This window comes from Corvus cornix, chromosome 9 (assembly GCF_000738735.6).
Source record: "Corvus cornix cornix isolate S_Up_H32 chromosome 9, ASM73873v5, whole genome shotgun sequence".
Classification (NCBI taxonomy): Eukaryota; Metazoa; Chordata; class Aves; order Passeriformes; family Corvidae; genus Corvus; species Corvus cornix.
Genome location: NC_046339.1, coordinates 13,388,149 through 13,414,542, shown reverse-complemented (window position 1 = coordinate 13,414,542; position 26,394 = coordinate 13,388,149). Strand labels below are relative to the sequence as shown.

General features: G+C 49.6%; 1 protein-coding gene across 8 annotated transcripts; it reads right to left on the bottom strand.

Moving 5' to 3' along the window:
* Positions 1-5,953: 5,953 nt before the first annotated feature.
* Positions 5,954-26,393, bottom strand: ZIC4 (Zic family member 4). 8 transcript variants are annotated; one of them, XM_039557259.1, is made up of 7 exons: positions 26,020-26,393; positions 24,024-24,195; positions 21,114-21,198; positions 17,764-20,227; positions 15,436-16,053; positions 10,658-10,982; positions 5,954-8,809 (listed from the first exon to the last, which is right to left on the bottom strand). In XM_039557259.1, coding segments are annotated over exons 4-7 (1,002 nt in total). In that variant the 5' UTR covers positions 17,822-20,227; positions 21,114-21,198; positions 24,024-24,195; positions 26,020-26,393; the 3' UTR covers positions 5,954-8,808. The 8 variants fall into 8 exon arrangements, with proteins under 8 accessions (XP_039413193.1, XP_039413189.1, XP_039413190.1 ...); XM_039557255.1 differs by lacking the exon at positions 17,764-20,227; XM_039557256.1 differs by lacking the exon at positions 17,764-20,227 and having other exon boundaries at positions 24,024-24,080.
* Position 26,394: the final 1 nt, after the last annotated feature.

The following is a 26,394-nucleotide window of genomic DNA, read 5'->3' as shown; positions in this document are numbered from 1 at the left end:
GGATGTTAAAGAGTCGTCCGGAAACCCGTCTGTGAGAAGGAGGAGTGAGAAACTCCTAGGTTGGGCTTAGCCTGCAGAGAGAGCAACTTCACTAAAATGCCATTAACCTACTGCTCCTTAGCAGACACTCTGGTAAAGCACCTCGGAGATGTCTGAGAAAGGGCTGAGGTGGAAGCAGGGGGTGGAATCCCTGCTGGGCTCTCGCCTCTGCCCCCGCAGCTGATGCGGGGCTGCGGAGCGGGCAGGGCAGCCTGGAGACGCCCGGCCGGGCACCGCGCACTCGGCGCTGGGGCAGCCGCTGCCCCACTCCTCGGCGGAAAAATAGTGCCGGGGAGATGCGGGGTGGGGGACAAGGGGGCCCAGAGGTTGTTTTCAGTGGTTCCACTCCCTATTAACTTTGACATCTTTCTCGGATTTATAAATTAGATTTCATTATCCTCGAAGGTCGTTAAAGTAGGCAGCTCAGCTAAGAATTAATGCGTGCAAACCCGCTCGCTACAGCTGGCTTCTCCCTGAGCTGTCTGGTGGGCTCAGGAAGTTGGCGGAGGCTTCAGTCACTCCAGTGGTCAAAGGGAGATACCGGTCCCTTCTGCCCTCCTCCTGCCATTTATCGCCGCTAGAAGGTTGAAATGCGGCTGGCCACCAGCCTGGAGAGAGCAGCGAGCAGATTCCCAAGGCAAATGGACCTGCCCTTATCTTTGAAGGAAACAAACATGTTTCTCCCCCCGCGTCCCGTCCCAAAGTTAAACATTTGTTTAGGACAAACTCGAGAAGCAACAGTCTTTGCGAGAACTTTGTTTTCCCCTTCTCCTTGTGAATAACAAAGTGGTCATAGGCTACTCGGCCAGTTGGCGAGGAGAGAACTTTTGTTTTCTGGGGCGATTTATGTTCTTTATAAATATGTGGTTTGGAAAATAAAAAGAGACTTGAAAACGTTGTTACAATGAAAAAGGACAAATTAGAAGACATTTTCTGTGATCAAAGGAGGAAGAGAAAGCGAGTAGGGGTATTCAAAAAGCTTGACTTATTCACACAACTCCTTTGGAGCCCAGGGGCAACAAGCGTGTCTTACATTGAAAAGGCGGCTCTATTCAGAGTGCAGGTGCGAAGTGGTGTGGCACATTCTGCCACATTATGTAAAGGTTGTTGGAGATTAGTGTTCAGACTTAATAACTAAAGCGCTTGATTTACATTGGAAAAAAGCCCCCTCATCCGTGAAAGCAAAATAATTTAACGCGTGATCATTTCGAGTGCTGCTGATATCCTAATACTTGCATTGTTCTCGGCCAAGTACTAGAGGAGCGCGGATTGATGCTTTTGGGAACCTATCATTTACAGCCACTGAACTCTGCTCAGAACTGAAGGTCTGGAGGGGAGATAAAAGAGGGGCACAAGAGAAAAGTTTCGCATTAGGGAAAAAAAAAAAAAAAGAGAGAGAGAGAGAACAATATAAACGTGACAGTTCTCCTCCTCCCCGCAGAGGACTCCATGCCTCCTGTCCAGTGCCAGGGTGAAGCAGCGTCCAGGTCTACGGAGACGAAAATTGGGCTCAGGTCTCAGGCTCTTCCCTACTCCGCCTTCCCCCGTCGGAGCAGAATTACTTACCTTACTAATTATTCATATTTATGTAAATGTCATTAGTTAATGTAACTTTCTATAAAAAGATAATCAGGCGAGAACGGAGCATAGGTATTACCTTAAGTGCATTGGCTCTGGTTGTTTCATTCATATGTTAATACACGTGATGCAGTCGCGCCAGGCGTGGGGAGGGTGGAGAGGAGGGGAGAGGAGGAAAGCAAGGGAAAGAAATTAAATAATAATAACAAAGCCCCACAAAGGCTTCAAGTTTGCATCGCGGGACCAAGGAACACGATGCCTTCTGATGCGCTGAACAAAGGGAGACCCGGCGCCGTCCCAGCCGCCGCGGCTGTCCGGCCATTCCTGCAACTTTGGGTGGCTTTTTTGTTTGTTTGTGTCCCCTCCTCTCCTAAAGGAGAATTTTATGCTTCATACCGTTTCGATCTACCCAAATCCTCGTGCCGAGCCTAGTCCCTCAATTCCCGAACCACCCGAATTAAAGTATCTTTGTACGGGACACGCACCAATTAAAATTGCAATACTTTTTTGCATCTCCCTCTTTAGTGTAAGCATTTTAGGGCCATTTCCATAAATTCTCTGCAAGGATAAAGGCTATAATGGGAACAAGGTGAGAAAGCTGTTAACCATTGTTTCAGCAAGAAAAGGTCGTAAGTCAGGCAATTGGTGTCTGACCTGTCAGGATAAGGTATAAAGGCTTTATTCATGCAGTCGCTCACGATTTTCTCAGCTCTCACAAAAGTGTTTTTATGATTCTGTTTTCTTACCTCGTTCCTTAATTAAAAAGCTGAATGATTAGAATAGCACCTGCATAATGTCTGAACGACGCCTGCATACTAATTCACGAGTCTTTACATCTAGTAATTATAACATAAAATCAGAGATTGAATAAAACAGAAGGATTTTGCCCTTAAAGCCCTGCTAATCCTCTTTTAAAAGAGTCTGCTGAAATAATTCAGAACAGTTTCCGGAAGTTGGATTACCGACTCTTTTTTGACTATTTACAATGAAATGATATTTCACACTTAAAGGACTCTCTGTATTTCTACAACAGGTTTTTTAAGGTGGCCTGTTTTCTAGACAATAACAATCTAGTAATTCCTTTCTTTTCCTACCCGCTTTTTCCCTCTTCCTGCCAGCAAGATCTTCATCTTTATCAAGTATATGCGAGGATTAATCTGTCCTCAGGTAGGGATAACAAAACCTCCCCCCTTGAAACCTCCCTTTGACTCCCCACTCCGGGACTCCCCGTGACGAGGGAAGGGGGAGGGCTGCGGGCGGGCAGCCGAGTTGTGCCCAAGTTCAGATGCACCCTATTTCCCGGCCGCTCGCGGGAGCAGGCGGTGGAGCAAGGAGCTCACAGTGCTTCACTGTTGCCCCCACCCAGGGCAGAGGATAATTTAAGCCAGGAGACACTAGTCAAAAGTTGAAGACTAATTTTTTTGTGTGTCTTCCCGAAACAGTTGGGGTGATGATGGGTGAGTGGTGGAGTCCTCGCTTTTGTCTGTGTTCAGGGAGTGCTGTAGCAGGTATCCTCAGGGGCAGCAGCGAGGCGAGGGAGGCAAGGGGGGCAAGAGGGAGCTGCTGGCAGCGGGCATCGCCGCCCCGGGGGCCTCCCCCAGCGCGGGCGGGCGGCGCAGCCCCGCAGGGCTCAGCCCGGCTCCCGCTGCCGGGGGCTCAGCCCGGCCCCCCCCGGGGTGGCTTCCCCGGTCCAGGCAACCCGCAATGACCCGGACACGGGTTTTGAGGCAGTATAGAGCCGATCCTCTAGGTAACACTGACTAGGGGGGGAAAGGAAAAAAAAATCTGCCGGTCTATTAGAGCGTCCTACTTATTTTAGGAAAAAGGTTTCCTTGTAGACCGGGGAGCTCCAGCCCGGCCATGGGGTTGGCTGCCTCATGACGAAGAAGAAGACGAAGCTGATGCGCAATTTTGAAACGCGGGAGCTGGTGCGTGCACCCTCTGCAGCTCTGCTGGGTCTCGGCACCTGATCCAGAGGAGCCAGCCTGGCCTCGGAGCGGGGTGGATCCAAATGTAGAAGAAGTTGAGAATAAAGTCAGCCTCACGGGAAATTGCAGAGGTTTCTCTGAGGTGTTGCCATCATTAGGAACACCATAGTCTGTTGTGCCTTTTTTTTTAACTGTTACGGGGTTGCTTTTGTGTTGACTTTTGTCCTTCCCTCTCCTTTTCCTCCCAGAGTGTAATCCTGCAAAAAACTCTAAATCATCTATGAGAAAACGGAGTCAATGTGTCATTCAGCATTAAAAATCTCGGGGCTTTAACTAAAAGCTTTAATTGCTATCCTGGCCCCATTATAACCATGGGAACGACATACTCTGTTGGAAACTCAGAAATGTTACATACCGCTTTAGCAGGCGCTGCCCTTGTTTGTTTACTCTAGCTTACTTTCATTTATATCCCAGGAATATTATTTCATTAGGCTACACACGAAAAGACAAAGGGTGTAAATAAACTAACATATGGCCCAGAGGTTTTAGAGGAGCTGGAGCCGCTTAGCAAGTCATGTGGGTGATATTTGGAATCCGTCTTCTGTCCTTCCCCCGCTCCCTCATAACCTCCTTCTCCCTGTGTTTTCCTTCTACCTTCTCACGATAAGTCATGTTTGTGTCGCGACCGGCTTTGGGGCACCAGATGGTTTTTCCTTCGGACTGCAAAAATCTGGGCAGGGCAGGGATGGGGAGAGATGGACGCAGGTCCGTGTGCTTGCGCCTCTACGTGCAGTTGGAAAACTCCCGTTGACATAACAAATGTGTGTGAGGATGTGTGTACACACACAACAGCCCCGGACACGGTCGCTCTCGGGTGGGGGGCCCGGCCCCGGGAAGGGACGCCAGACCGAGCCGGGCCGTTCCGGGCTGGGCGGCCCCTTGGAGCGGGAGGCTGGCGATGCGCCGAGCAGGGTCGAGCAATCTGGCGCCCACAGAGACACTTGACAACATTTTTTTGTTGTTGTTGTTTTCAATTGTAATCAGTTTCAGGATTTCTCTCCCAAAAAGCCCAGCCGGGGTTGAGCCCCGCTCCCTCCGGGAGGTGTAGGGTGTTTAACCTCACGCTGCACCTCCTTCCCCTCCGCTTCTCCCGGTAAGGTGGCGGAAACGGGTCTCGGTTACTGATTCATATTTCTAATCTTCCTTTCCTGAACATACAATGTGCTTTTGTTAAATGAATGGTCTTTAATTAATGCACTTGCACAATGCAGGGCCTTGCATGGGGATCGATGATAGGAAGCAACAGGGGATGGTTCCCTCCAAAATGGTTTGTCAGCATTGAGAAAGAAAAGGCAATGTCTATAAAAGGGCCACTAATAATGCCCACACGTCTCTCACCATGTTGTCTGAGGGGACATTCCTTCCCTTGTTGACAGTCAAGTGTAATAAGTACATGTCTTCGCTCAATCATTATAGACCATAGAATTGTATTCTTTAATTAGCATGTACTGTTAGCCTTCCTTTCCTTTATGGGCCAGATTTTGTCTTTTACAGACCAGCAAAAATGTTTCCCTTCATTTCTTTTTCTTGAATTCTATTATTTCTTAAATTATTTTCTTCCTTTCTCTCTCTCCCCCTTCATGTAGTCAAATGTATTCCGTATTGACAATATTCTGGCGGCTAAAGCCAACTTTTTGTCATCTCTCTGTGTTAGGCAACTTCTTTCAAGTTTCCTTTTTTTAAAAGGAATCAAGGCAGCGCATGCGCAAGGCGCCCGCCGGGTTCGGGCCGCGGTGTGCCCGAGGCTGCTGCATCCCTCCAAACAGCAAAGCTCGCGTTTGTCATGCGAAGGGAGCTCTGAGCAGGTTCAGGAGCTGAGAAACCCTGGAACATATTAACAGCGGTCAGGAGAATACGCAAGGCAAAGAAGGCTTACTTTCAGATTACTTTAGCTGACGAAAGAATTCCGTCTATTAAAAAAGAAATAAAATTCCCTAAATCCTCCTAGGAACCTATAAAAAGGTTATACTTCGCTGTGACAGGGTCCCATTCTGGAGGGAAGGAAATTCTTCAAAAGAACACTTACATCCTTCGAAACAACAACCCTTCGGGCGGAGGGGAGCAGCAGCCTCTCAGGGTGGCCCCGGTGAAAACTCAAGCTAATACCTCGAGTGTTGGTGCCCAGCATCCCAGTGTTAGTGTCCTCAGAGTCACAGAGTGCCCATGAGGAGCCAGGATGCCACTGCAGAGGTACCCGGGACACACACCCACCCCCTGAGGGACAAGGCTCCACCTGAGTGACACTGGGCTCTGTTTCCGCACCCTGCGCCTTGGTCAATGCTTAAAGTACAATTGGTTTGAAGTCTGCGATCTGAAAAATGTTGTCTCAGAAATGAAGCCAAAGAAGGGTTTTGTTTTGTTCTTTTAATGGAAATGCCAACCTAAAACGATTAACATTAAAAGAGGTTAAAGACCAACAGAAAAAACACTCATTAACACTTGATTGTACACCACATTAATAGTACACAGGTTTGGGGATTTTTTTTCAACTAATATAAAAACCAACAGAAAGAGAAGGTTGATTACACAGTGTTTTAGGAATGGCTCGGTGTCATCAGTACAAACACATATTTTAAAAGTGCACATTTGTAAAAATAACCATAGAAATGAAATGTTTATAAATATTTATTGTAAAAAAGATCCAAATATTAAAAATAAATAGTATGTTCAAGCACACAACAGAACATTCCTTCATCGCCAAACATGTGATAAAGAAAAATAAGGATTATAAGAAGTCTGGAAAGAGATACAGCATACCAATATTTTAAATGTTTTTCTGCGAGCTACATTTTTCAGAGGCTTCCTCTCTGTACAGTTCACAAAGAATGTGTTAGATTTTCCCATATATATGACAAGACCAAAAAATAATAACAGTAATAATAGTAATACCCACTCCACTCTAATTTGACTCTGTCTTTACTCAGAAAAAGTCCCATTAAATTAATGGTTTGTCTTAGAATGGCCGGATTTGGCTTAGATAATTCTATAACAACTAAAACAGAAGTACACTGGTGAGTTACACCTTCAAGGAATTCATATTCCGAACAGGGCATTGCATGATCTCCAATGAGAAACTACTAAATAAAATTTGATCAGGGAATCGTTTCAGTACAACACCGTTATGTTTATAAAATGAAGATACAAAAGGGATGCAGTTCGACTATCCTTACACGTACGGACAATAAAACATGAGAGCATATGGAAGCCATCACTTTGAATGCGTTAACAACTTCGATACATTGCAGTATATACATGCTTGATAGGTATTCGGACTGTTAAATGATCAAAGATTTTACTCTATGTCTACGCTCTTGCTTTCACTCTACTGGAAAGAAAACATTTTTTGGTCACATAGTGGTGTTAATTAAACCCAACATATCTGCCTTCACCCAAGAATCGCATTCTGCGCAGAGTGTGTTTAGGAATAATTTATTAGACGGAAAAGTTTGGAGGATGAAATGCAAAAACAATGGACATAATTTCAACTTTCGAACTGTAAGGTCATACAGACATCTATGGACATCTGTACACAGTCAGGGTTTCACGCAGACACAGTCACATATATCCAGATGTATGTCTATACACAAGATTCGATAGTTTGGTATTTTCTGCACCCTCTGGGCCCCTAAAGTTATCTTTAAAAGTTTGATTTTATCTCTTTAGAAACGGTTTAAAGCTAACGGGCAGGGTGAGTTTGACAGAGAGGAGAACAAATCGCTGACAAAGAACCTTTTACGTTTCATCAGCGTTGTTAGGACGACGACCAGGAATTTCTCAGATAATAACTCCCACTTCAAAGATTTCTCAGCTCAATAGAAATTGGACCATCCTTTTTATTCAACCACAAGGGCTGGCACTAAAGACGACTCAACTGTTTGAATTTTTTTTCCCCGTGTTTATTTTTCCCCTATTCACTAGGGTACTTGGATAAAATAAACAACAAGACAATTACTGGAACATGGACTTCTAACTTTCCCGGGCCCACGGCCCAGCGCCCATGGCCCCGGCCATGCGGGTGTCAAGTTCCCCCGCACCGCGGAGCCTCCGCTCGCTGCCGCGCAGCGACAGCAGGACCGGGCGGAGTGGGAAGAGGGGTACGGGCATCTCTCCCCGGACCTCACCCTGCTTTCCAGGTCCTGGAGGACTTCCATCGGGACACCTGCACCCTGAGACAGAGGCAGCCCAAGGAAGGGGATCTTCCAGTCCCCATCCTATCCTCCCCTCCCAACTTGGTGGGGAGGAAAGCAAAGCAATTCTCAGGCTTTGTGGACAGTTTTGCTGCTAGAAGCTGGTCAGAAAGGCTGGGGACTGTGGGCGAGAGCTCCCGCCGAGCTTGGGGGCTGGCAGACCCTTACTTTGGGGAGAAGGAGAGCGGGGCTACAGCGTCAGAACTGAGCCCGCCTCGGGGGGAGGGCGAAGCCCAGCAAAACCCAGCTCTGCCGAAGTGCATTAGGTGGAGGAAGTCTATCTCTAGCGGGGAGCAGATTGAGTGTATTAAGCTAGCATGAAACCAAAGGTCAGTGCAAATGTATCTTAATAGACTGTCTCAAATGGAGTGTGCCTCCTTTGAAGGCCGCTTGCTATTGCTCTCCTCATTACCATAGCGATCCTAACGTGGCATGCTGATGCACCATAAAACTCACACTTTCAACCCCAAAATCAGGCCCTTTGAACAACCCGAGCTTGATTAGACCTTTCTCCTTTTCTTTCCCCCCTTAAAAACCATTTCCTTGCCTTTAGAAACTCGCCCTCAAATCCCAAATGCATTCTCTGATCCTGGCAGAAAGCAGAAACAAAAGTGAGCTGAGGCGACAGTTCAAGCAGGCCTTTTCTGCCTGACAGTCTTATCCATTTTTATTATGGTCTGGAACAAGTGCCCTGTTCGCGTGGGTTTTGTTTACCGGAAATTAAATGAAAATGATTTAGTTCGCGTCAAACAAAAATATATACTTGTATACACAAGAAAAAGGGCCTGCTAGACGTAAATATTATGTCCTTAATGAAAAGACTGGACGGGCTCCAGACTTCGCCTTTCACTATTTAAGTATGACTTGCCTATTGCCATAGAAATCCTAACTTACCATGAAGATTCACCGTTGTGAAGAAATACTTCTTTGTGCGAGCTTGCTTTGATGTCTAAGGCATAAGATTCAGGCTTTCAGCTGTGTCTGTCTAGATTACCTTGAGAGCAACGGGGTAGACATCTGTAACAAGCAAATGAAAAATTAAAGGTGATTAGCCTGCACATCCAAATACTTCTGCAAATAGAGAAATAAAGAAATAAACAGATCTCAGGACATGATGGAAACATCTTCCCTATCCGCATCTGGCTTCTGCACTTCTCGATTTCCATGACACAAGTTTCGGGGGCTAGAGAGGGGCACAACTCTCCCCTGTTTAGGCTGCTCTTTCCCACATTGCTCTCACCTAGCTGATTCCCTAAGTGTATTCCCGGTAGCGACATGCTGTTGTCACTATCCGTGGTGTTTAAATACAGAAGTTGTTGCGCTTGGGCTAATGAATAAAGAAACGCCGACTTGGTGCCTTGGGAGAAAAATACAGATGTATAAGTAAGGAAAGCATTGGGCATTGGGGTGTTTTTAGTCACTGACCAGCTATTTATTTTCATGTGGCTTTTTATTTGTAAGTATCAACATGCACGTGTGTATGTGCGTGTGTGTTCAGTTGTACACACACAGTACCCCAGTCACCTGGGTACGGAGGTGATCTGTCAGACACGAGAGGATGCAGTTACAGCAGCCTTCTGTCTGCTCTCCGCAAGCCATTGAAACCCCTTCCAGCAGCCCATGCTATTTATTTGCCTATACTATCTGGTATTCTTAAACATCATTAAAGTAATTAAAAAGACACCATTCGGTAGTTTCAAGCTACCCCAGTGGAGAGGTTTGTTTATTTATTTGGGGGTTTGTTTATTTTTTACCCCCCTCCCTTCTTTCTCTGAACCAGTGCAGTGAGCCCTGTAGGTTTGAGACTCTGGGACAGGATGGGGATGCTAAAGCCGCGTTGTGGGAGCAGTTCATTTCTCCTCGGGGCTGTTCGAAGGGCAGAGCCGTGGAGCATCGGCCCCAGGTCTCGGCACTGCCCGGGGCTGCCCGGCCCCCGCCCTGGCAGTGACGTCAGAGAATGGTCTCCCCCCACCCGGTCAGAACCGCCCCCCCGGGAGCTTCGGCGCCCACAGTTCAACAGGAGCCGCACTCTGGGTGGGAACGGGCATGTTTAGGTATTAGGAGTCATTACCAGTGGGAGCTAAAATGGACAGTCAATCATCGCACCCCCTGGGCCTTTCTTTATTAGCGACTACTGGGTGGGGGGATGAAATATATATATATGTATTTATACACAGAAAGAGGGAAAAGTAAGGAGATTCTTTACAGAAACGTCCATCGAACGGGTTATTAATAAAAAAATTTAATGGATCCATTTTGTACAAATTGGTAACAAATAATAGTTTATATATATATATTTCTTAAAAAAAACACACTCTCACAGAAAATCGTGGGCAAACAGAACAGTGCAGCACACAGTACTGTTGACAAGAGAAAATCTGTACAGAGAAAATCTGTATGAAATCACTGAAGGTAAGGGGAAAGGAAAAGGGGAAGAGGAAGGGGAAGGGAAAGGAAGGGAAGGAAAGGGAAAAGGACAGGGATAAGGAAAGGGAATGCAAATCAGTTGGCGTGTAAACAGACCGGAGCAAGGCGGTCAGAGTGGGGGTGTGTGGCACGGCGGGAGGAGGCGGCAGCGCCCCGGCCGAGGCGAGCGCAGCCCTCCCGTGTGCGCGGTGCTGGGGGCGCAGGCAGGGCCCACCCGCGCGCTCCGCAGCATCTCTCCCTCCGCCAAGCGCCTCTCGCTGCCGCTCTCGCTCGGCTTCCCCGTGCCCGGCGCGGCGCTCCCTGTGCCGGCCGGGCCGGGCCGGGCCGGCCGCCACCGCCCCCGGCGCGCCCTAGCAGCGGGGCCGCGGCTCGGCGGGGAGGCGCGGCGGCGGGGAGGCGCCGGGGGGGCCGCGGGGCCCTGCGCCTTGACACACGTACCATTCGCTCAGGTTGGCGGCGGGCTGCGCGGGCGCGGAGGGCTCAGCGTGGGAGCAGGAGGCGGGGGGCTCCCGGCCGGAGTCCGAGGAGGGGGACACCAAGGAGGGCGTGGAGGACTCGTAGCCGGAGCTGGGAGGAGGGGATTTGCAGTGCACTTTCATGTGTTTTCTCAGGGAGCTGGGGTGGGTGTAGGACTTGTCGCAGCCTCTCACTTTGCAGTTGTAGGGCTTGTCGCTGGTGTGGACATGCGAGTGCTTCTTCCTGTCGCTGCTGTTGGCGAAGCGCCTGTCACAGCCCTCGAATTCACATTTGAACGGCTTCTCCCCTGCAGGAGGCAATGGGCGAGCACAGCCATTAGCGGCGGCGGCGGGGCCGGGAGCAGCGCATCCCGCACCCCCTCCAGCCCACAGCCTCCCCGAACCCCTCTCTCCGGCCCTGACACGACTCCTCTCCCCGCTGCATCTCTCACTAGCCCTGCCCTTCCCCGCGGGTCCCGCCGAGCATCCCCCGGAGCCGTCGCTCCGTTCCCACCCGGATGCGCGGCCGGCTCCGCGCGCGGAGCACCCGGCCAGGCCAGCTTCTCCTTCTCTTTCCCCTGCCCTGTGTATGTGTCATCGTGGGGGTTTGTGCAAAAGACAAAGCTCCGAAACAAGGAAAACTTAGAGGAGAACTGCTCGTTCCGAGCAAACCTGTGCTGTCCCCGCAGACTCCGAAGTCCTGCAGAAAGAGCGGTCAGTGATTTATCCCTTCGAAGGCTTTTACGTTAAATACATTTCTCACAGTCCCCCAGGTGCACGTAGAAATGTTTCTCATAACCTGGCCAGATCATATTTTATCCACTTCATACTTGCACTGATTACAATGCCATGGAAGATCCACATCCCCTTCCTTTCCCCGCTTCCCAGCTTGCTGATACCATGTGCTAAAGAATGAAATACTTCAGAAATACATTGATTGTGGGGGCAAAACGATAAAGATTCAGCAGAAGGATGACTAGGCCAGTGCACGGCACTGTCGGGAGGGTAGGATTCCCTTTTCATTTCAACCTACACAGTCATTGAAGGAATTGCAATCGGGATTAAATTGTCTGATCATATAATAAGTGATGTTACGCATAATAGAAATACAATCGTGTTGCTGGAGTCGTGTGAAAGTTTAACCTCGAATCGTGTGGACCTGGCATAGTAGACGATACACAGGAGGTTTTCAAGGAAACATGCCACAGCCAGCTTCAGGATGAAATGTGGACGGCATTATTGTTGCTGACAATAGCAAACTGCAAAAGCCTGCTTGCCAAGGGGTACCCAAGTCCTGCACCAACCGACTATGAAAATAACCTCCTCATCCATCAAAAGTCAAAAAGTATCAGGACTGAGAGGACTCCACAAAAATACATGGCCTAACCTTAACGTGAAGTGCAAACAAAGCAACTGCGTTCACCATCATGGCGTATGTGGCCCGAAAGGACTTCCAATATTTGGTTTTGTGTGTTTGTTTTGGTTTGGTTTTTTAATTTCTTGGGTTGTGCATTTGTGGTTGACGTTTTTATTTTTTTCCCTCTCAATTCGTCATGATTAAATTTAGGAGAGACTCAGCCTACACTGGGCTCGGCTGCGAGCAGAGGCAAATAAAGGAAGGCATTCCAAATATTTCACATGAATGCACTTTATGCAAGGTGGGTGCAAAAAGCTCATGGCTCCGCGTTTAATGTATGCCCTTTCCTCACTGTAATACTCAGTGCGGAGCACTGACATCCTGCACCGCTAACATTTGCACAGAGAATGGGTAAATACCTGGCTTTGGAGGGAAGGGATGGAAGAGGTTAAAAATAAGGTCTCTCACAAAACGATGCGGATTCTGTAACTAAATACTGTCGACATACAGAGGTGCATATGCATAGACACACGCCCGCCTATAATCTAATTAGAGTTCCACGTAAGGAAATAATTTGACCTTCAGCATCTAAGTTGAGACAACAAATCAAGGATATTAGTGTAGTACAAGCAAGCAGTAAGTTAGGAGACCCCAGGGAAAGCCATCCTCATAAGCACTGCTTGTGCAAAGTGAGTTCCATTCAGGTAAAAGCAGGCTGCGCCGCACTGCGCTTTGCCGAGTTGAAAAATGTTCAACTTCGCTTAACCCCCCTGAAAGAGCCACTGAAAGGTCCGTCCGTGCAGCCGGGTTTCAAGTGGGAAGAGGGCAGCATTTTCTCAGCTGCCCGGGTTGCATTCCATGAACGCCTCAATAAAGAGGAGCCATCCGAGCCATTTGCAAGTATTCCTTTCGCGAGAGCAGGTTTTCTTACGCGGAAATCCCTGCCCGGCAGGGAGAGGACACTGCGCGGGTCCCGGCTGCCTCAGCCTGGGCACGGAGCCGCAGCCACGCACAAAGTTCCGCGGGCGATGGAGACTCAACCGCCATTTTACCCCCACACTTGTAGCTGGGAAAAAGTGTTCAGTGAAATTCAGCTTGGAATTTGTGGCATAATCCCCCGTCTCCGGGAGTGGATTAAGGTATTTGCCAACTTCTCCGGGTGAGTGGTGGTGGGGGGAAGCCGGAGCTGACGGCTCCCGGGCTGCGGGCGAGGCGCGGGGGTGGCGGGGGCCGGAGGGAGGGAGCGGGGCTCCGTCCCACGCCTCGCACTATTGTTCCTGGCCCTCAGGAAAGGCGGTGAAGTGATCCCAGCCCGTCATGCTCGTCCCGTTGCCGCCGCCTTAACGGCCTTATCCTCCAACCTGGAAAACTCGTACATCGCCAGATATCCCTCTGCCTGCTCCCCAGCCTCGGAGAAATCAGAAGTCATTAATATTTAAGGAGGCAATAATTTTCCTGTTGAATCTAGAACTGTCTTCATGAATAATTCGTAGTGAGTTCTATTAGGGTTTCAGAAACATTGCGTTTTTGACAACTTCTGGGTGTTTAATAGAAACGGTGGAACCATAAAGGCCCTGCAGGAGTTTGCACAATATAGCAATTAATCACCGAGAAAGTTAAAGCCAAAAGTACAGACGCGCCGAATGGTGTTTAATAAACGCAAATCTCCGCTCTCGGGTTTGCCCTGAACCTGCATCTCCGATGTAGGTCAGTTTTCCCAAGAATTTAACCATTTTCTGCTTCAGAGACTTCAAACAGTGAGGCCGTTAAAGAGCAGTAAAAGTTTGTTTACTTAAGAAAAACACTGTCATTAAGAGATGAGCTCTCCCGGTTAATGGCTGTACCTGTGCTGATCCAACAACTGGCTGGGATACAAGTTACGTGACCCGGGGATACCCCTTTTTCGAGGAAAAAGAGGGCCAAGAAGGCAGCCGAGAAACACAACTATGCTGTCTTCCACCTCCTCCCCCCCACCCCCCCGCCCCCGCACACAGACTTGCTTCCTCATAGAGCGATGGAAAAATAATGAGGTGACGAGTGACGGTCGCTGTAAAATCTCAGTGCTATGTTTAGACGATAGCGATACGAAATTAGTGTATGTTCTGCATATTATATCACGTCGCGCTCTACCATAAAAAATGCAACTCCTGGAAGGTCAAGCTCTGCACCGAGCATGGGGGAAGGGGAGTTTTATGAACTGGAAGGCGAAAAAAATCGTTTGGCTGTAAGCAGATCTTACAATAGGATTATGTAGTTTCCCTCGCAGTGCATAAGGCTGTACAGAAGGGGGTGGGAGGTGGAAAACCCTACACTGGAACAGATTAAATTTTCCAAAAAGGGCTTATTGCTTATCTTCTTCTTTAGAGAAGACGCCCCCCCTCCCCCCAAAAAAAAAAAAAAAAAAAAACAAAACCCAAACAAAAAAAAACACCAAAAAAACCCAAAAGCCAGCGCTATAGACTACAAACACCGGCTGCTAAACTAATTAATACAACTTCACAAGCTGCTCCTGGAAGTGTGAAAACTTTCTACGTGCAATTTCATTAATTATAAATGCTTTCCTGGCCGGAAGAGTTCAAACGTAGTTTTGCAAGATCGTCCATCGTGTTACTTTATTTTCTGTTAACTAGAACTAACAGATGTTTCTGACACATGTCCCAATTTCGCCTACCAGATCTGCAAATGACATTTCAGAATGTACAGGCCGAAACAACACAAGGGTTTCTTTTCTTTCTTTTCTTATTCTTTTTTTTTTTTCCCACACGAGAATCAGAACTTGCAGTTCCCCATATTTGCGAATGCAGAAAGTGGTTGGAAGGCAATGCTCATTAAAAATGTCAGTGTTATTCAGATCAAACATTTGAAACTCCCTCTGCCCAAAACAGAACTGTTGAACGAAAAGGTCGCAGCTGTGTTATTCTCACAATGTTCGAGCAGCAGCATCTCAGCGACATCAGTCAAAACTGACCAGACAAGTTGTAACTTCCATTGTTCACTTTTAATTTGTGAGCTTGCACAATGATTTCATTTTTTTCCCCCGACTACTTTAAATCGAAAAAAAAAAATCCTTGCCTGTGTGAATTAGCAGAAATAGTCGCTGTATCACTCGATATTTACACACACCTACCCACATAAACACTCCAGCAGGCTCTCAGCGCAACCAGAAAAAAATATGGACGAGAATTCTGAGATTTGCTCTCGCTCTCCCCTTCCCCCCACCCTTTCCTCCCCCTTCTCCAAACGGTAAAGAAACAAACAAATCTGAGAATTTATTTTCCAGAAGTACTTGGCGTGCATTCAATAACAACCCAAAGGATACATTAAAAAAACAAACAAAAAAAAAAAGCAAAACAGTACGCTGAAAAACAGAGAGAAAGAGAGTAAAGAGAGCTTTACATACTGACCTGTATGAGTTCTTTTGTGTATTTTGAGATTCTCTGATCTGGCAAACACTTTGCCACAGCCTGGGAAAGGGCAGGGGAAAGGTTTTTCACCTGTGTGGACTCTGATGTGATTTACAAGTTTATATTTGGCCTTGAAAGGTTTCCCTTCTCTTGGACACTCTTCCCAGAAACATATGTGATTGGACTGCTCGGGTCCTCCAACGTGCTCCACCGTGACATGAGTCACCAGCTCGTGCATCGTGCTGAAAGTTTTCGAGCATAATTTTTTGGGAGTCTGGTCCAACTCAATCCACTTACAGATGAGTTCCTGTTTGATGGGCTGCCTCATGTAACGAAAGAAGGCACCCGGGCCGTGGTGTGGAGCCAGGTTCACGTTCAGATTCATACCACCGTAGTTATGAAGCGAAGAAGCAGCAAAATGATCTGTCCTGGAGGCTGGTACTTGAGTGAAATGTTCAGACCTGGCGTACATTTCTCCAGGTAACCCCAGTCTGAGCTGTCCGTTTAGATGGCCACCTGGAGCTGCATGGGGAGGCTGCTCATGGAGTCCAGTGAACAGAGAGGGATTCCCAGCTTCTGAGTGGTGGTGCTGGTGACCATGGTGTCCGGGGTAGCTACCTGTTGTTGAGACAAACAGTCCGTGGTGAGAACTTGCAGCGGGGTGCTGCTCGGTCAGCCCTGGCATGAGTGGGGCCGGCAGGTCTCTGCATATGAAGAAGTCCCTACCTGCTGCCAGAGCCTGGGCTGGGTGAGAGACGGGGTAAGGGGCTGCTGGTGACTGCGCCGGGCCAAACGCTGCCGTTTGACTAGAGACCACCTCGGCTTGGCCTGCCATATGATGATGATGATGATGATGATGATGGTGGTGGTGATGGTGGAGCTGGTGGTGGGGATGAGGGGCAGGGCTGATCTTAAGGGCCGCGGGGTGATGCTGAGGAGGAGGATGAGGAGGAGGATGGTGGCGGTGCCCCATGTGTTCTGGCCGGAGCTGCTGCGGCCCGAGGCGGGACTCGGCGGCGTGTTCCCCCGGCTGCGTGGGCGCCGTGGTGTGGGGGTGCCCGGCGAAGCCCGGGAAGCCTGTCATGCTCTGAGGGGGGTGGTGATGGTGGCGAGGAGCCCCCGCCAAGTCTACTAATCTCAGCGCCGTGTTCCGCCTGGAGAGAGCAGCAGGGTCCATCACTGGGATCCCCAGAGCATCCACGCTCATTAGCTTCTAACGCTAAAAAGTCACCTGACAGCGGGAGGAGAAAGACACAGGGCGGCGGGGGGAGTGGGGGGGGGTGGGGTGGGGAGCGGGGGAAACAACTTTTTTTTTTTTTTTTTCTTCTTCTTTCTCCGAAAATAAAAAAGTTTCCCGGTCCCGCAGCCCTGGCGGCGGGACGCACGGGCGGCTGTGCCAGCGGGTGGGCTCGGGGGGCCGGCGGGAGGTTTTGTCGGCGGCCGGGGCGGTCCCGCGGCGCGGCCCGTCCTGCCCGGGGCCGAGGGGGCCCTCGCGGCGCGGCGGGGACGGACGGGCCGCGCTCCGGCCGCGGCGCTGCCCCGCCGGCCACACAATCGCCGCGCGCGCCCATTGGCTGCCGCCGCGATGACGTCACAGTGACAGATCCCGCCGCCGCCTGCAAGGGAGATCGCCGGTGCGGCGGGGGCGCGCGGGGACGCGCTGCGCATGCGCCGCCTCCGCCGCGCAGACCCTTCCCCCGGCGCCCCCTCCGCGGCCCGGCCCGGCCCGGCCCGGGGGCCTCTGCCCGGGGTCCGCCCGGGGCTGGGCACGGCCGGGCTTCCGTCTGCGGCCGGGGAACAAAGCCTCGCGGGAGTCTAGGGCATCGCCGCGGCCTCCCCGCCCTCGCCTCTTTCCGTTCTCTCTGCCCTGCCCTGAGACACGGGGCAGCTGCGGGGCTCGCCGCCGGGAGAGCACTGACAGCCCCGCCGGTGCCCGCCGCCCGGCCAGAGCAGCAGGAGTCGGAGCGGTCCCGGTCCCGGTCCCGGTCCCGGTCCCGGTCCTGCCGGCGGGTCCTCGGCACTTGTTGCCAGCGCGGGGAGAGGGTCCTTGCCCGACAGGAGCCGCGGCCGGAGCCGCACCGGCCACTCTTTGGCCAGGCGTGTTCGTCCCGGGGCTCGGGCTTCCTCCCCGGTGCCTGAACCCGGACAAAGGATCCCTGGGAGACTCCCCGTCCCCTTCCCCCTCCTCTGACAAGTTTTAGCAGTTATCTGATTACTGGCCGCCGAAGCAATGCGAGAAATCGTGGTGTTCAGGCTGAATCTGAATGTTTAACCCAGAAGAGGGAGTCTCTCCCTTTCCCTCTCTCACTTTCTCTCACGCACACTTACAGGGCAGTTCCACGTAAAATCCCCGTCCTTGGCTTGAAGGAAAAGCATTGCCAAACATTCATAACGGACTCGGTTCTGATGATTCTCACCTGAAGGAAATAACATGGTCTGCAGGGTTTTGCGTGCTAGTAGTGGAAGTGTGGTTTTGGGTTTCGGCTGGATACACTGAGGCCTTACAGGTTTAGGAAAGCTTAGGGCTTCAGCGCAGGAGGAAGTATCTGCTTAAGTTTTTAAGAAGGGGATTGTGAACTTAAAAGAAGTAAATGAAACATGGGAAAAGATTCTTCTGCTTCAAGAAAGAAAAACACGTCTTTAAATATCTCCCCATCGTATTACTACAGTACTTGGATCCTGACACAAAAACGGCTGCACCAATAACCTCACAGTCCTATGAAATCCAGCAATGATTCATTCTCTACGCATCCTGCCAAACTCTCATCATTTTAATACATTGACTCGCTGTTAACTTGCCAGTGGATTCTTTACCAGATGCGTGTCAGGTAAAGCTCTCAGCGTAGAATTTTGTGTTTCCATAAGAATTTAGCAGTGTTGGCAATGATTAGGCTTTATGTGAAGTAGTAAATCAAGAAACTATTTGGCAATGGCAACCCAGCTACTTTCATAACAGAAGCTATGAGCCAATGATTGAAAACCATAAGATTAAAGCTTAGGACATACATACCCGCATAGGGGACATCTTTGTCCCAGCTCTGCATATTCTGGGTTGGATTTGATTACATATTTTGTGTCTGCTTGCATTTACCATACTTCCACTGTAACACTAGGCTGACACTCAGGTAGCAAGCTATAGATACATCCTTGCGCACATCTTTCTGAGTGGAGATGATGAAAAGTGACAAATGATGCAATTAGCTCCCCAACCTTACATAACATGTTTACACAGGCATTTTAAACCACACACCATCCTCACAATATCTCAACTTTCAAGTCTACTTGCTCTACGAAATGGATTTGACAGTCCTATTCATGACCATCTCAATAGGAGTGCACAGAAGAGACAAACGTTAGGAAGTATGAATCTGTTACTTACAAATGTACTGAGACTGTGAATCCCAAATAAAGCTGCTTTCCTCATACCTCCTTAAAACACTGCATCTCTACATACTTGTTATCCGTCAATTCTGACACTTCTCAGTCAAGGGAGAAAACATCTGGAACAGTTTGTCAATTTAAAAAAATGTCATAACCAGTTTGCCCTAAGTTCATTTCAAATGTTGTGATGGTTTCTTGCCAGACACTCATGGCTCTCAGCTTGCCCCTCACTCAGGGCTGTCTCTCACACCCTTTTCCAGGCAGCGCAGGAGAACCTGGCCCTCGGTGTCCCTCACTGTTAGGTGAGGTTGTTGTGAGCCCCGGTTGCGTGCGTGGGGGGAGCGGGGCGGGGGCGGGCGGGGGCTGCCACATGACTGCGGGGAGGCGGAGAAACGGGGAAGAGGAGGGAAGCGGGCCCAGACCCGGACGGGCTCCGCGCATCTCCCACAATATTTTGAAAACTTGAACGCCTGTTTGTGCAGCCCTTTGTCAGCTCGAGCCCATGCTGCTGCCACTCGAGAGGTGACCGAGGTCTCCTGCTTCTTGGCAGCGGCCTGAACCCTGATTGACCAGACACGCCGGGCTCTCGGCAAACTCTCAAATGTGTCAACATCAGCTTCTGCAGGGCCAACAGACTGACAGCTTGAGCCCGAGTACGAATTTTCCTGTGGCTGCTGTGCGTCCACGGCCGCGTCCTCAGCCCCGGCCCCAAAGTTAGCCCTAGATGGAAGGTTGTTCTAAAGAGGTGACATGTTGTAAAGACGAGTCATAAGCACTTCTCTGGCCCCCGACCCGGCTCTCATGGAAGAACGTTGGGGCTGTGCCCTGGGTAAGGGGCTGAGCATTCCCTCCTGCTTTCTTCTCCGCCATGCAGGGCCCAGAGCTCTGCCTGCCACAGCTTGGGGTGCGGGGCCGGCGGGGGAGGCCCCAACCCTCCGACCTCTGCCCCTAAGCACCGCAGCCCCGCCGGGCTGCCGAGGCCTGCGGCATGAAGCCGTCTGCACATCCCCTTGCGGGGTGGGAACAGCCCCAGCTGCTCATCAGCTTTACCTTAGCCTTGCTTTTTCGGTAGTAATCCACCTAAACATCAAGATGTTTGTCACTATTTCTAACATTGCTTCGAAGACAGAGCCCCCCCTTATAACCGTGCTTAGCTCAAGGCGCAGCTCCTGCCCTCAGGAAGCATTGGAGTGAGCAAAATTTGACCTTCATCCACCCCGTGTTCTCCCACTTCCACCTCTGCGGAAACTTCCCGATGAGCCAGCTACAAAATATCCAGCCGGTGCGGTGGGTTGGGCCGGGCCGGGCCACTCTGAACACTTCAGACAGGCTTCGGGGGGTTACTTTTTTGGGCTTCAGATCCCGGATGAGAGGAGGGGAACGGATCAGTCTGAAAACGCCTTATTCTTTACTGTGAGAAAGGGAAAAAACGCGAGGAGTAGAAAGAGAGAGGACCGAGAAAGTCACCCTGTGCAGTTCCTTATCCCTTAAATCGCTTTGGCGGGGAGAGATGAGGGAAGTATATGCAGGACCTGAGCCCGAGTCCCTGCCTGCCCCGGCAGAAGGCACTGCTGGTTAGGAAGAGGTGGTTCAAGAAAGCCTTTCAGCAATTCTAGCTTCACCTCAGGGAGGAGAGGGTACCGAGTAGCTCGAGAGCACACTCTGCCTTTGTTTTTATTCCCTCTCCCCATTTCCACTTGTGGGGACTTCTTTATTTCAAGGTTCCCGAACAATAGGAAGTCAGCTACCAGACAAGCAACGGTTTGTGCCTAGGTTTGCCTCTCACATTTTGTGACCTAGAGCTACCCTAGGACAAGCAAATCATATGCTTATTTTAAATAGAATATTTCATTCAGGACCTCAAGATTAAGGTATTCCTGTCAGATAAGCTGTCAGTCACTAACTACTTAGACACCACATTGTGGAAGCCTGGTATCCCTGGTAAAGATGATACATATCATGTAAACCCCATCAACAAGATCAAAGTCTTCTTCTTTAATAGGATCCAATACATGTCAAACCTCATTCCAATCAAATCGTCCGTAAATGAATTCAAGATGAATATGTCATAGAATAATGTGACAGTGCAATCACATGGGGTCAGGGGTTGTTGTTTCAATGAGAGAGTCGTCAAATATTAATTCTAGAACCTCCAAATGAATAGGCATTGAGCAGGATTAGGCAGCTGCTGGTGGGGAGTTCTGTCGCTGATTTGTGTTTATGCAAGTACGTTAAACACTAAGCTGAAAAAAAATACTGTCTCCTTTGAACTGTAAAAAGGACATATTTTAACTTACTTGACTTTTCCAGGATGTTTCTGTAAAGTCGTTTTCTTTTCCTCATTACAAGGGGAGTCTTGTGCCTCATTTCCTGACTTTGTTCCTGTTTGGGGAGAGAGGTGGAAAGTTAAGAGCAAAACCATTTGTGTGTGTTATGAAATGAGTAAGGCGCTCTATGTATTGGGCATCATCGATTCAAAAAGAAAAGAAAATAAAAGAACCACAAAACATAAAACCAAACCAAAACACAAGTTAGGCAATGAGAGGGGAAGAGAAGCTTTCTCCGAGGGGAAACTGAAGGCTGTCTTCCCAGCAAAGAAGCACATGTTTTATGGAGTCATGAAGTTTCCATGGCTGATTTAGGGGAAAAAAAAATGAAAGGACATCTTTTCAGTTCTCCTTTGATCTGACATTCACCTTCTGGCAGGCTATTGTAAGGCAGGTTTTTATCCACTCGACTATATTGTTTACAGATCCTTCCGTCCCGAAATTAAATTCCGGACTCTCTGCGAGCCTCCAACACAAGTTGTTGTCTCAGCAAGGATTAGTATAGTACCACCCTGGCACTTCTCCTTGCCTATAATTTTCAGCTTGCTCTTTGCTCTCTGTAAGGCAGAGCACTGCCACTGCTACCGGCAGAACTTTGCACAGCTTGCTTTGAGCGGCAGCAATAGCTCTGAGAGCAGATCTGGGGCTGGATGCAGTGTTTGAGTCTGAACTTTTGCAGATATCTTTGAAACTCTCAGGGTTTTGTTTGTTTGTTTTTTAATAAAGAAAAGCACACTAGAGTCTGGAATCAGTTACTTAAAATGACTATATTATTACTATTATTATTATTATTACTCTTGCTACTATTATTATAGGAAGTCCAGAGCTAGTAAACAAAAATCTGTACTAAGACAAACACTTGATGATATTAATTATGAGACTTCATCATCGTATCACAGTCATAATCTTTCCAAAATAATTTGATGTCCTCAGTATTTTCACTGCTGTGATGAAAATTACTGTCAAAACTTTAGGAATCCTTTAGGAATTAAAATTCCTAGTCAGCTTCCATTCATCCTCACACTTTTCTCAAGTCAGATCAGCCAACCTTGCCCCGCTAGTGAGAGGCTTGCAGGAGCTGCGCTTTATTGGTTAGGATGGGAGGCTAGAGGAGAGCTCAGTTCCCAAGCATTCGCCAAAACTTGTTGAAACTGGACAAAAAAAAACCAACCAAAAAAACCCCGCTGCATTTAATATTTCAAATGGTTGCCAGATGACAAAAAGGAAGGCAAAACAGTTCTGCATTTCAGAGTAAATATTGGCTAAAACTCTGGCTCGACCTCGTACGCTTTTCTCGTCTGCACTGTGCCGTCGGCGGAGCAGGAGCGTGGGATGTCCCCTTGCCCAAACTGTTGGGCTGTCGGGCGCTAGTGCGGGGTACCAGTTCCCCCCCGGTGTCGCGCTGGGGCTGCGATGGGACCCGCCCCGCCCCCCTTCCCTAAACGCTCTCTCCCGCACGGGGCCGAAGGTGCGCCGGCCGAGCGGGGCCGGAGCAGCCGCCGCCCCGCGGGATCCCGGCGGCCCGGGCGGGATTGCGAGCCAGACCGAGTGGGCGGCAGCGGCGACGGCGTGTGCCCCGCCGCCACTGGCTTGTCACGCAACCTGTACTTTCCGCGGCCGCGCGGGGCGGAGGGAGCGTTCCCCGGGAAGGGCTCGGTGTAGAAATAAAGTTCCTCTTCTCCGGGTGGAGCGAGCCCCGAGACAAGCCCGACCAACGGGCTGGGCTCCCCGGGGCTGAGGCATCGTGCGCGACAAAGGAGTGACAGGAAAGAGGTCGGCGAGAAGCCCACGCCAGTCCCCATAGGTCGGCGCTGTGCCGGTGCCCGGGGCTGGCACACCACTGAGTTGGGCTCGGGTCAGAGGTCACCTACGGATCTATCGCCCAGGGCAGGGATTTGGGAGCTTTACCCCTTCCCCAGCCGGCTCCAGACACGGGACGGCCCCTCGGGGCCGGGACCGGGGTCGCAGCCCCTCCCCGGGCTCTGCCTGCGGGGGGGGGCGGGAGCACCCAATTCCCTGAGCAGCCCCCCCGGCTCTGCCTGCGGGGGGGCGGAGAGAGGCCGGAGGGGGCCGGCCGAGCTCCCGGGCTCCGTCCCTCCCGCACTATAAAGAAGGGCGTGCGGTGCCGGAGCGCCGGGTCCCCCGGAGCGCCCCCGTGGCACCGGGCGCGGCGGTGGGCGAGGTTCTGGGCGGGGAGCGCGTCCCCCGGGACGCCTCCCCACGGGGCTCGCCATTGTCAAAGCTCGTCCCCCTCTGCAAGCCGCCCCGGGCCCCTCACCCTGCATGGGCGGCCGCAGGACCCATCCGGTCCCGGTGCTTGCCCGTCCGTAGCGAGCCCGGCCGCTGTCGGGGTCGGGAGCGCCTCCGCCCCGCTCTGCGCACCCCGCTGCCCTGTTCCGCGGACCTCCGCCGCCCTATATTGCGCGGACCGCCAGGCAAGCCCTCCCTTTCATTTAGCGGGGCGGGCGCGGCTCCCGGCGTCCGACAGAGGGTGCCGGACCCCCCCTCGGCGGCTCCCGGGCTCTTGGCCCTCCGCCCGCCCCCGCCCGCCGAGGTCCCGCGGGTACGCTGCCGCGCCCCCCCCACCCCCCCCGCACCGCAGGGTTCCAGCCCTTCTTCCCGGGGTGGCCAAGCCTCCTCCCGCCGACCCCCCCGACGACAGGGAGCTCTCGTTCAAGCCCTGGGGGCAGGCGGTGGGGGCTAACCAGCTGCCCGGACTGCACAGGCACCCCCTACTCCCAGACACTTACCCCTGCGACCTGTTGAAGGTTTCCCCTCATTTCTGAACTGGCAAAAATAAAAGTGGGGGTGGAGGGAAATGGAAAAGGAAGAAAGAATGAAAGAAGAAAACAATAACCCCCCCCCCCCCCAAGAACCCACCACCTCTTTGGCGCTTCCATCGAGGCGGTCATCCTTCATTTCTTCTTTTCTTGCTTTCTGGAAGCAGTTAGAGAATGTATGATGAAGCAGAAATGAGCCGTCAGGATGATATTTTAATGGCTTATATGTCACGTTGGTGCATGTGGCTTTGAACTGGAGCAGCTTTCGTTTCCTGCAGAGAGCGCACCGCAAATCCCACTTGATAACTTCTACAACCCACAACATTTTTTTTTTTTTACATTCACTCTTAGACTGTATATTTAGATACGCTTCCTAAAAATACCTTCTCGTCTACTTCGCACCGACCTGGAATGATCACTGGTTTCCCCTTGCACTGGGAGGCAGGCTAGCACTGAGGTACCTAACTTTCTAGCTCTCCAAATGCCATCACCCAGCACAATTCACAATAACGCTGACAACACTGTCCTTCGCTTAATTTTAGCACCAAATACAGAAAGTAGTGCAATACCCGCCCTAAGACTGTGTCCACATCCAGGCTCTCCCTAGAGCGGGTATACCTGTTGCTATAAGCTACTTCAATTCCATCAAACAGATTTCGTAGAATAAATGCAAACGTGTAGATTCAGCTCACCATTATTCTAAATAAAACACCAAACCCCACCAAACCCTATAAAGCCTCCCAAGATCCAAGGAAAATTACGTAATAGATCTGCTTTGAAAGCTATCTCCATGCACCGAGGACAAGCACACTGCGTCTGCAGATAAACTGCAGCGAAACATTCAATCAAGGCGTATCAAAGTTTATTTATTGTCGTTGATGTTTGTTTGTTTGTTTGTTTTCTAGGCGCAATGGCCATTTTATACCTCTTAAAACGAGGCAGTTCTCACCCGAGAAGGGTTCGCGCAGCAGCGCTGCTGGTCCGACTCCCCAGTACCTGCGCTGTGGATTGCTTACCAGCGGCTTTAATTAGAGAGGATGAGTTTAAAGTTTCTTTGTTTGGTACTAGGAATTGGAGGGGCTCGGATTGAGCTGCGAAGGAGGCAAGTGAAGGGCTGAACAAAGGCGAAATGTGAGGAGTCTGACTCTTAGCGAGCTTTTGGCGTTTTCGTTACTAGAAAATAATTAGAGCTAATGAATATGCAGGCGAGAGAGTAAATTAATAATTTGCCAGTTTTATATATGTACACACATTGGTACATAAGTAAATGTATCTACACATACACGCACAAAGATGTCTATACTTTAAAGTTTCTCGATTTTTTTTTTTTTTTGGGAGCCGAAGCATCGTTTAAAATATTGTACAAATGTTGCTTAGCTTAATTGATTAAGCCACAAAGGTTTTCTGCTTTTAAATACCATACTTATACCTTTCAACAATCATTTTAATATATAGTCAATGGCTCTTTGTAGCGGGAACAAAAAAGAACTATCCACAGTTTTTCAATAGACTTTGAGCTGGGGAAAGACAGGTTAATCGAGGGTTGCATCTAGAAAACAACCAAGTGTTGTATGTTTGCACTGAATCCAAATGTCTGCATTTTTCTAACTAAATCAAAGGGAGTGTTATTTCTTTTTCTGCTCACTCATCTGAAGGTAAGTAAATTTTCTCTGGCGATCAAAAGCCTGGTCAACAACAAAGACACCGCCTGCTTTTTCCACCGTCCTGGTGTGGCAAGTTGAGGAATTTCAATAACTGTGACAAGGGTGACTGATTTGTGAACTAGAAAAGGTTTGAATGTCAGAAAATTTACATTGCTCCTATCGAGGATTTAAAATGAATTTTTACCAAAAAAAAAAAAAAATAGACAGAGAGAGAAAAGTAACCTTGAGTTACATGCAGCAGGAGGAGAAATAATGTAGGTTTAGAAAATTTACAGTTTTACCTGAATGAGAGAGGCTCCGTAAAAGAGAGAGTGAGAGACAGCGAGAGAAAATGAGAGCGAGAGATAAAAGATAAAGAAAATAAAAAAAAAAAAAAAAAAAAGGAGGCAAAACAACAACAACAAAATTAGAAAGTTAAGAGTTCTCACCCACCTGCGTTTTGATGGGTGCAGAAAACAAGATTTATTTCAGAAACCTGATGGAGGGATAAAGAGAAATCACGCCTGGTGTTAAAAATAAAATCAAGTGCACCCAGCACCTACTCTCGGAGACCTTCAGTTTTAAACAAGAAGAAAACACCTTCAAAAGACGCGAATCCCTATAGGGCTTCTCTTTCCAAAGCCTAAAAAGTTGCTCAGTGATCTTAAAAATTCAGGATCACCACGAAATCATCATAACCATCATTATCAGAGTGCTGGAGACAGAGGGACAGAGAGAAGGAGAGCGGGGGACAAAATAACCCTAGTAATAATAATAGATTTTTTTTTCCCTTAGCATACATACACACACAAAAAGACACGCTGAAAA

What these genes read in the sequence shown, in the direction of transcription:
- ZIC4 (XM_039557252.1), bottom strand. Translation starts at nt 16,642, where the DNA reads ATGAGCGTGGATGCTCTGGGGATCCCAGTGATGGACCCTGCTGCTCTC. An exon ending in ACACAAAAGAACTCATACAG is followed by an intron (nt 10,983 to 15,435) that starts GTCAGTATGTAA and finishes TGCCTCCTGCAG; the next exon opens with GGGAGAAGCCGTTCAAATGT.